General features: G+C 38.0%; 1 protein-coding gene across 2 annotated transcripts in view; it reads left to right on the top strand.

Moving 5' to 3' along the window:
• Window positions 1-4,353: 4,353 nt before the first annotated feature.
• smarcd3a (SWI/SNF related, matrix associated, actin dependent regulator of chromatin, subfamily d, member 3a) overlaps window positions 4,354-9,997 on the top strand; it is a 40,840-nt gene continuing 35,196 nt past the window's right edge. Inside the window, exon 1 of one of the 2 annotated variants that reach the window (XM_015603658.3) lies at window positions 4,354-4,548. In XM_015603658.3, the coding sequence (XP_015459144.1) occupies window positions 4,537-4,548 (12 nt within the window). In that variant the 5' untranslated portion in view covers window positions 4,354-4,536. The remainder of the gene's footprint in view (window positions 4,549-9,997) is intronic. The other variant, XM_007241188.4, reaches the window with a different exon arrangement.

The following is a 9,997-nucleotide window of genomic DNA, read 5'->3' as shown; positions in this document are numbered from 1 at the left end:
GTTGGCCCACATTGGGCCCTCATTGGCCCAGTGTGGGCATGTTTGCTGGGGAGGGCATACCAAAACCTGTACATTTCATTCAGTTCATTCAAACTGAGAGACAATTTTAGCATCTTTTTCCCCAAACCATCCAAAGCACAGACCCGCCCTTTAGCGCTGTGTCTGCTTGTTTGTCTAAATCTTCTTTTGAAGTCAAATCACAGATCGCTTTTCCACAGAGTTGCCAGGTTCGCGGTTTTCCTGCCGAATGTGGCTTGTCTGAACTATTGTATGTGGTGATTTACTGACACTGACCATAGCAAATGCTTTTTTCCTGCAATTATTTTAAAAGGAAACTAGATTTAGAAAATCGAATATATTATTAGTAATATAATATAGTACAATATAATATAATATAATATGATATAATATAACATAATACAATATAATATAACATAATAATATTCTTATGCCCTTATTAACAAAATGTAATTACTTGTTAATCGTCAGATTCAGATTTTTTTAACACTCAAACATGAATATGACCGCTTTAAAAAGTAATTGTAGATGATGTAAATATAATTGTATTTTTTTCATGGGCCTGTAACTGTGGACTTTTATTGGCACATTTAGGATGTATTTTAAGTCATGGTACTCTTGTTTCTTTTGTGAAATGATTTACTAAGAATAAATAAATACAAAAAAAGCAAGCATTTGGTCTAAAAACATTGCAGTTTAGAGAATTTGTCTTTATTGCAATATATGTTTTTAAATTTACCAATATATAGACATACATGGTCCATGCATATATTGCCCTATATTAAATATATGTACTTTTTTCCATATATGAAAATGTATTATTTAATATATTGCAATATATTTTCCAATATATTGCCATATATTATTGTTTCATAAGGGTTAAGACTTGGCTTGCACAAATAGTGATGTGAACAAAGTCAACAACCAATAGGAGAGCTACGAGAAGCTGCAAGGCAAGCGTGAGAATGTTTATGGAACTGGACATGCATAAGACTCCAGTGATGACTCAGAAACTGGTGGAGCTGTGGAGTGAGCAAGTGAGTGTCTCTTTGATGTGAAAAAAATATAACGTTATACATTGTATTTATAAATAATCTCTCTTATTTATAAAAGATCTATAAAAATTCTAGTTGCAGTCTTGCTAATAGTGATCCTTCAACATCCTCAGTCTAGTCTTTGTAGCTTTGAATGAAGCTGAAGTGACAAATGTGTAGGGATGTGGTAAAAACGCTTTAACACTTTAAAAACGTGTGTACTCTTGCTTGGGAGTCAGCGGGTATGTATCATGTATCAGGGTTGTAGTTTATGGACGCTCCCTTAGCCTCTCCTCAATCTCAGCGCGCATGCGCAGCTCGGTCTGCCGCACCAGAAGCGCTTCTTCAGTGTCGCTGTATCGGTGTTTCAGTATGGAACGCCAAAAGGGCCAAAAAACGCCTGGACCAGACGCCTTTTATAGAAAAGAACGGCGTAAAATACGGCGTTCTGTGTGGGTTTTACGCCGTAATATACGTCGTATGATTTCAAGACGCCGTAATATACGGCGTATGATTTCACGACGCCGTTAAAAACGCCGCTAAAAGCACAGAAGACGCCGTTTCCCACGCCGTTTTTCGACCCTTTTGGCGCGCCGTACAGAGCGCCGTCTCAGTGCAATGAGACGGCGTAAAAAGCGGCGTTTTAGTGTCTTTCTTGACGCCGTAAAAAGCGGCGTAAAAAGCTGCGTTTAATAATAAGATAATGAGCTCCACCTTCCAGTTTTGAAAGCCAATACATTTAAACTCTGTTCAGCCAATGCTCTTACAGAGAGACTCAGTCTAAAGCAATTCACTGCAGATCCGAGCTCCTGAGCTCTTCAGACACAGTTTTTTAGACACAATTAACAATATACCATCTATAGACATTCCCGCTGGTGCTCATGCCTTTTATTAGTCTAATATTTATGCTGTATCAATGTAAAAATAAACTCTAGGTTTAGGTGAAAGCAAAATGCTGTGCAGCTCCCCACTTTTTTTTTTATCCAGACGGAAATCACATCACCTTGTCAGTATATCACACATGAAGAACCCTATTGTTGCAAAAACATCAGGGTTTCAATAAATGAATTTATTAATTTATTAAATTAGTTACAAATTATATTAGGAAGCTGATTCTTCTTATTTTTATTCTTATTAAAATATTATAATTATACAGTATAATTATAATATATTATATATATATTATATTATATAAAATTATATATTATAATTATATATTATTATTATTATTATTATTATTATTATTATTATTATAAGATGTAAATTATTCTTAATTTACTATGAATATTATTGTTTTGTTGTTGTTTAAGCATAATATTATTAATATTAGTTTTTATGCTTCAGCAGATCCGGTAATTTTTCTATTTCCATAAGGAAACAAGTAATGTCATTTACAGACATAGACTTACAAGTTACATATTTATTATATTTATATTTATTATTATATTATATTTACTTCAGTCGCTTAGAAACCTTCATTAAATTATTAATCTGGCTCTTTACTTTGGAAAATCTATTCAATATCCAAACTCATTGGCAAGCCCCACGCACATTATGAGTGTCAACTTATCTCATCATATTCTATTATCATGTAACATCAATTAGCTGATACACATACAGGCAGTACAATACACAGTATTTATTATAAACACACAAACTGACCAACAGCACCACAGCTAGCCTAACTCACTCCAGTCTAAATGCTGGACAGCCTGCATCATTAGCTTAAAAAAGCGCTGTTTAATTTTGCGTGCGTGTATGCATTTTTCTTGACGCGGCTCCGAGACAAAGTGGATCAGATCTTTCGCGCTGCGTGGGGAGATTGATTTTGTTACTAAAATTCTTTAATTGTAGTATACTTTAAGATTTGAATATTTTTAACATATTAGAGAGACACTTCTGTAAAAACAATTAAAACATCCCTAAAAAGGGGCTATAGCGACGTTCCTGTGTATAGACACCTATTCACGGTTTGCGGATGTCTTATCAAGTCTTGTCATTTATTTGCCCTAAAAAAGGCCTTTAAATCTTACTGTAAATCCTTTGAATTTAACATTGTTGTTGTGTACTTTTTGCAATTTTCATATTTTCATAATTTTGTCTCTGGTGGTCTTAAAAATCATTTATTTGCACAAACAGGGGCAAATCAGCCTGGCATTGATATTATATATATAAATATATATATATATATATATATATATATATATATATATATATATTTTTTTTTTTTTATTCTTATTAATTCTATTTTCTTAGTCAATGTTGTCAGTCCCTTTTAAATTGTAAATGCTCGGCTACACTGGAAATGATGTACTCCCGAGAGGAAAAAAAGGTTTATTGATTGAATGATTGAATGATCGGTAAGTTGAGCTATCCAGTGATTGAGAGTGTTCTTCGTGGAGTATAAATTTAGCCGTCATCCTTCTCTCTACCAACACCTCCGTGTCCTTGAATATTCAGCTGTCGGGGTGTTTTTTTTTAAGTGTTTTTTGGTTTATCACTGTATATCATAAACATTTACGTTTCCTTACATTTTATGATTACTAACACTCCTGTTATTTAGATCCTTCAAATAATATAAATACTGATACAGTACCTGGCCAAATATTTAAGAGCTAATAAACCAAGAAACTCTTGTAATATAGCAGAATGACCCTATTCGCTATCATTTACCAAACGTAGCCTAAAAAGAAACACACTATTAATTAATAAAATTCATGCACAAGGGGCGTCCCTACTACTATTAATTTTATTTAAAATACATTGAACAGCATAAATATTAGACTAATAAAAGCCATGAGCACCAGCGGGAATGTCTGAAGAAGGTATATTGTAAATTTGTATTTAAAAACTGAAGAGCTCAGGTTCAGGAGCCCGGATCTGCAGTGAATTGCTTTAGACTGAGTCTCTCTGTAAGAGCATTGGCTGAACAGAGTTTAAATGTATTGGCTTTCAAAACTGGAAGGTGGAGCTCATTATCTTATTATTAAACGCCGCTTTTTACGCCGCTTATTACGCGTCAAGAGAGACACTAAAACGCCGCTTTTTACGCCGTCTCATTGCACTGAGACGGCGCTCTGTACGGCGCGCCAAAAGGGTCGAAAAACGCCGTGGGAAACGGCGTCTTCTGTGCTTTTAGCGGCGTTTTTAACGCCGTCGTGAAATCATACGGCGTATATTACGGCGTAAAACCCACACAGAACGCCGTATTTTACGCCATTCTTTTCTATAAAAGGCGTCTGGTCCAGGCGTTTTTTGGCCCTTTTGGCGTTCCATATTTCAGCAGCATCCCGCCGCCCGTCTCCTGCGGGGGGAGGAGGAGGAGGAGGAAGAGGAGGAGGAGCAGCAGCAGCAGCAGCAGCAGAGAGGAGAATACTGTCTGGAGCGGAGAACTTCCCACCTGACCGTCTCTCCCTCTCTTTCTCTCTGTTTTCCTCCTTATCCAGTATATTCCTCCTTAGGCGTATGCAGCTAATTCGGCGCGATGGAGAGAAAGGTAGGAGCGCAGCTCTAACGGCGCCATACGCTTTCCTATTATGCTTTTCAATCTCCGTTTTTAAGCTCTGTGCTATATATAACATTATCTCTCTCATTTTAACCCTTTCAGAAAACCTTACTCCCACATACGCACTTCATAGCGCGCCTAGTCTTTTATATACTGTTTTAAAGCTCGTGTGTAGCTACCTTTCTCCAGCCAGCACCTCTCACTACACCACAGCCAGCCTGTGCACCTGAGCGATGGGTACAGGTGCCTTGTGCTGCTAGCTGGAGTTCATATAATGCTTTTAGGCCTCTCTGTGTTTATTTATGGCGAACAAGAGTCAGAAAACAGCACAGAAGGGGTGGTCAAGTTTGTACATTGTGGTGAAACTGGCCTTAGTAGCAGCTGAGCTCCTTCAAGCTAGTTAGATACACCTGTAGCTACACCCCAGCCAACATGCTCATGTGGGGCTCACATGGTTGGAGCATGGGCTAAGTGGTGTCCAGGTGGGAATGAGCCAGGAATAGTTTTGTCCACGTGTTTCCAAATTGGGCCCCATCATTTCAGATGATTTAAAATTAAATCGTGTGACGATTAAAATCTCACATGGGAACCCATCTAGGCCCCGTGTGCAGTGTGTAACATGCCCTTGTGGGGACTGTATGGGTAGCCCAACTGGGAACCAAAGAGGGGCCAGTTTCCCAAAAGCATGTTAGCTTTTAGTACAACTTATTATGGAGAGAGAGTGCTCAGTGTGACGCTCGCTCAACCTTCTGAGAATCATCTTTTTTTTTTGTTTTGTCCATGGCTTTCATGTGGGCCTCACCTATGGATGTCAGTGATGTGACCAGGAAAAAGGTGAAACATGGGCTCTATTTAGGTTGCACACTGCACATGGGGCCTAGATGGGACCCATGTGAGTTTAAGGTAGGCTGTAACTGCAACGATGGGGCCAATTGAGAACCCCAACTGGGTCCCAGTTACAGCACATGCAAAAACCCACACCCCACAGCCCATGCCCACTTGGAACCCACCTAGGTCCAACTCTTGAGCCTCACATTTTGCATGTTGACTGGGGTGTACGTACAGGTGTTGCCACCTAGAAGGTCCTCAGCTGCTTTGGGGGCCAAGTTTAGCCTACTGCAGTGTACAAACTCGGCCGCCTATTTCTGTTATGTTGTGATATTTGTTTGCCTTAAATGAAAATGAACAAACAAGCTATGCAATGAACTCTACCCAGATAGCTAGCTAACATGCCCATATGGGACCTAAATGGGTAACTAGGAATCGAAAGGTTTTTGTCCACAGGTTCCATGTAGGCCCCTCATATGGATGTCAGTAAAGGGCCCCATCAGGGTCAGTTGTGGGACCAGGAGATCCCTCCAACATGCTCATGAAGAGTTCACATAGGTGGAACATGGCTTAGGTGGGTTTCAGGTGGGCATGAGCTGAGTGGGTTTGTCCTTGTGTTGTTACAGGGACCCAGATATGTTTCACATATAGGCCTCATCATAAGAGCCTACCTTGAACTCAAATAGCGCCCATCTAGGCCCCATGTGCAGTACACAACCCAAATGGGGCCCATGTTTAACCTTATTCTTAGTTCCATCACAGACCTTGATGGGACCCATCACTGACACTAATGTGGGGCCAACATGGAGCCCATGAGCAAGTTCATTATGTTAGGTTTTCTGGTCCCTCATGAGTTCCCTGTGATTTTTTAAGGTGAGTCAGTGTCAGAAAATAACACAGAAGTTTGTGTTATGTGTTATTATGTTCTACAATGGTTATATTAATTGTAATAATTTAAGCTTATCCACTTTGGCCTTCTTATCTTTTACAAACAGATATTGTTTAGACACCCACGTGTCTAAACCCATGTGGGATGCCCAATACAGCCCCTAACAGGACTTGTAGGGGTTAAACATGGCCTACATAAGACCGTTTGAGATTATGGTTGACTATAATGATTGGGCCCATTTAAGAAGGCCACCTGTGCCCACCTAGAACCCACATAATTTAAATTCCACCAATGTGTATATTGACTGCAAGGGTCCAAGTTGCTGGACCCCCGCTAGCTGTTGTGTTGCAGGTCATTGCAGGCCTCTCCACAAGGGGGCGCTATTGAACCTGCCATTAAAATTGGGCCAATTATTTATGTTCTGGTGCCATTACTGTTGTTTTTACTGTCATCTATCCTGGTACTGTCTGTCTGCCTTCATGTTCTGTGTGCCACCAGATCCATCTATATCTTTTTATTGTTCGTTTGGTACATCTCTACATGATCCTAGCTGGACTCATCATTATGGTACAGCATAAAAGGCAATAGTACTGGGTCTAAAAGTACCACTTATCAAATCTTGAAAATGGTTGAACACCAGTCGTTCTGAAGCCTTGGCTCCCCCTCCAGCTTTCCATTTTACTCTGATTCAATGGGACATTGCTTCTCCATAGTATCGCCTTTATGGGGGTCCTAGCAGGGGGGTTTTCTACTTACGGTCCAGTGCTAGGCTAAGGGATCTGGTTGCTAGAATGGGGCAGATGTTACTGCCAAAAAATTAAACATAAAACAAAAAATCTTCAACCTGCTGCATTAATATATTATATATAATTTATTGCATGCTTTATTGCTGCATGCTTTATTGTCTTAAAAATATACAGAAAAAAGTTTGCAGGTTTTTTAGTATATGCATGGCTGAAATATTGCCCTGTTGCTCACCATATATGAGCCAGATGAGCCACACAGATGAGCCAAAACATTAAGACCAACATAGTCTAATACACACCCAAATATATAGTCCCCTGTGTGCCAGAAAGAATAATTCCACAAAGAGTACCACAAAGAGGCGTTATTGGGCTGGAGATAAACAACTGTAGACATACACATAACTGTTTACATATTTTGCCAATTTCCTCCATTAAAATGTTTCTGATTGTCTGCATTGCCCCAACTGTTTTTGCATGTACTGCACCTTGTGTACATGTAAGATTAATTTTAATTAAAATTAAAGTGACAGTCTGTATTATTTTGTTTCTAAACTGAGAGCAGAAGCATTTCTGAGTGGAGAAGGGACACCATATTGTGTTTAATGGTACCAGTGTGCTGAAACGAACATCCCTGCTAATATATCCCTAATATATTTATTCTAAACACTGGGGTGTCGGGTCGCTTTTCGTGGGAGTTCTTTTGGCCACGTCTTTACGTACGTCACACGTACAGCCTCTGAAAGAGGATCCAGCTCAGTTTTACTGAACACAAGCGGCTAGTGGAGCAATGGAGACTTCAGAAAGGCTTATTCACTAATTCACCCATAGTAAAACCAAAAAAACGAAGAAGTGAAGCAAGCTCCGAAGCCAAAAAGGAATGCAATAATATCTGCGCTAAAATCAGGATTGGTCTTTAAAGAATGTCTTTAAATAGTTTTTAAAGAACTGCAATTCGCCATATTTAGTTTTCTAGCTTGTTGGATGTAATTGCTCTCTACACTGTAACAGTATTTAATCTAAAATGTACAAAATATGCTTTACAATATAGAATACTACTTAACACTGCAATTTATTTACATTAACCTGCATTACAAACAGTTTTACCCTAAACTAAACATCATAATATATATCTGAATTAAAAATATTTTAAACTAAGATACAGTATTTACACTGACAAAACTGACAACCATATATAACAACTCTCTTACATACTCTTACATTTCCTTCAGCAGTTTCTGATGCTCAGTGCAATTACCCATTCTCACCAGAGAGGGCCCTAATTCCCCTAAATCCTAAAATTTACAGACATCAGCTTTAAAAGATGTGCAAGGCCAAAATGCCAAACAGTTACAGGCAGCCTCATGCACATGTGAATGCTAGCTAACAGCAAATAACTAACTGCAGCCTAAGTCTTTTAGCTCTTCACACCTGACCATTTCTCTTGGAGCTGGACGATATATTTTTTTTGTTGTATAGTAATAAATTTTCTTATCATATCAAAAATAAGGATATCATCAGAACTTAAAAACTGACCCAACATTATAGAGAGTGTAAAAGTCCTGTTTATTAGAGTAGCAGAATCTGCCACTGCTGATGCATTTTGTTTGTGTACAGTATATGAGAAATATTTTGTATGAAGAAAATGTCTTTAAATATTGTGATACAATATTTTTACCACATCGCCCATCTCTATCAGTGCTTACAGGGATTTGATTGATTACATACCCCAAGGGTGGTGGCTTTATTGCTGTTAATATTGATTATCGACCAAAATATATTTTGATATAGATTTTGCCATATTTTTCTGAATCTAACACAACCAACTGTTCAGATACTATTTAAATTGAGATCCAGGCCTTGCCATGCACTCTTGTTGCAGAATAATCAGTTTTAATTACATAATTTAGTTATTCATTTAGTTATGGGTGGTCCTATTTTTTTGGCTCATTGTGCATTTCACTACAGGAAGGAACTAAATAAATAATAACTGCTCTCAGATGCTAGAAAATTACAAAATTACAACTTCTCTCTCTCTCTTTCCCACTCTCTAAGCTTGCCATCTGGCTAGTCTCCCTTTCCTGTATTTTAGGGTCCAATAATCTGTCTTTTAATCTCCAGCTAGGCATGTGGCCCTGAATCGCATGTTATGTGTGCTTGTTTACAATCTTTCTCTTGTACTCCTGTGTGTTGTTTCAGTTATACAGTAGCCTATTTTATTGGCAGGTTGAAAATATATTAAGGTCTTGATTCTAAGATGTTTGAAATTACTTTATATGTATAATTCTGTCTATTACTACTGTATTTTATGAATTGTAGGATTGCATTACGCACTTACAGCACTAACGGAAGCTCAGCTGGATGTGAAGCGTAGTAGAGTGAAGTAGATGTCAACAGTGAACTCACACACTAGCTACTTTTTAACCTAGGGAAAAATCAGTGCAGCCAAGTGCCAAAAAATACTTTTGAGGAGCTTAAACTAATTTAGGATATTAATATATCACGTTTCACAACAATATAAGAATATTTAGCAGCTTTATTGCACATTGCATTTTCCATTTTGTACATGTCTAATCTAGAAATAAAATACATGCTTCATGCAGCTATTTTTTAGAATAGGGGACTAAATATATCTATATATTTTTTTTAGATCCAAATTTTGTTTGTCGTAAAGTAGTTAGTAGGGGCGAGACAGAATATTGCTTTGTGGTATATCGTGTTGTTTTCTATACATGGCATAAAATATCGATAGTTTTACTGAAACATTCTGTGAAACTGACACAAATAAATGCATAATTCCTGTTATTTTACTTAGGTTGGGGGGTCCAATGCATGCAAAGAGATCTAGGCTAAATATGCTCTTTTGGAATTCTGGCTATGGATGAGTGTGGCCTCATAGAGGGTCAATCTAGCAGTCTAAGATCAGGGCATAGGCAAATGTTGCACTCAGGAGACTCTAGCAGGTGTGAAAGATACTCTG

This window comes from Astyanax mexicanus, chromosome 8 (genome assembly GCF_023375975.1).
Source record: "Astyanax mexicanus isolate ESR-SI-001 chromosome 8, AstMex3_surface, whole genome shotgun sequence".
NCBI lineage: Eukaryota > Metazoa > Chordata > Actinopteri > Characiformes > Acestrorhamphidae > Astyanax > Astyanax mexicanus.
This window is presented reverse-complemented; position numbering and strand designations above follow the sequence as displayed.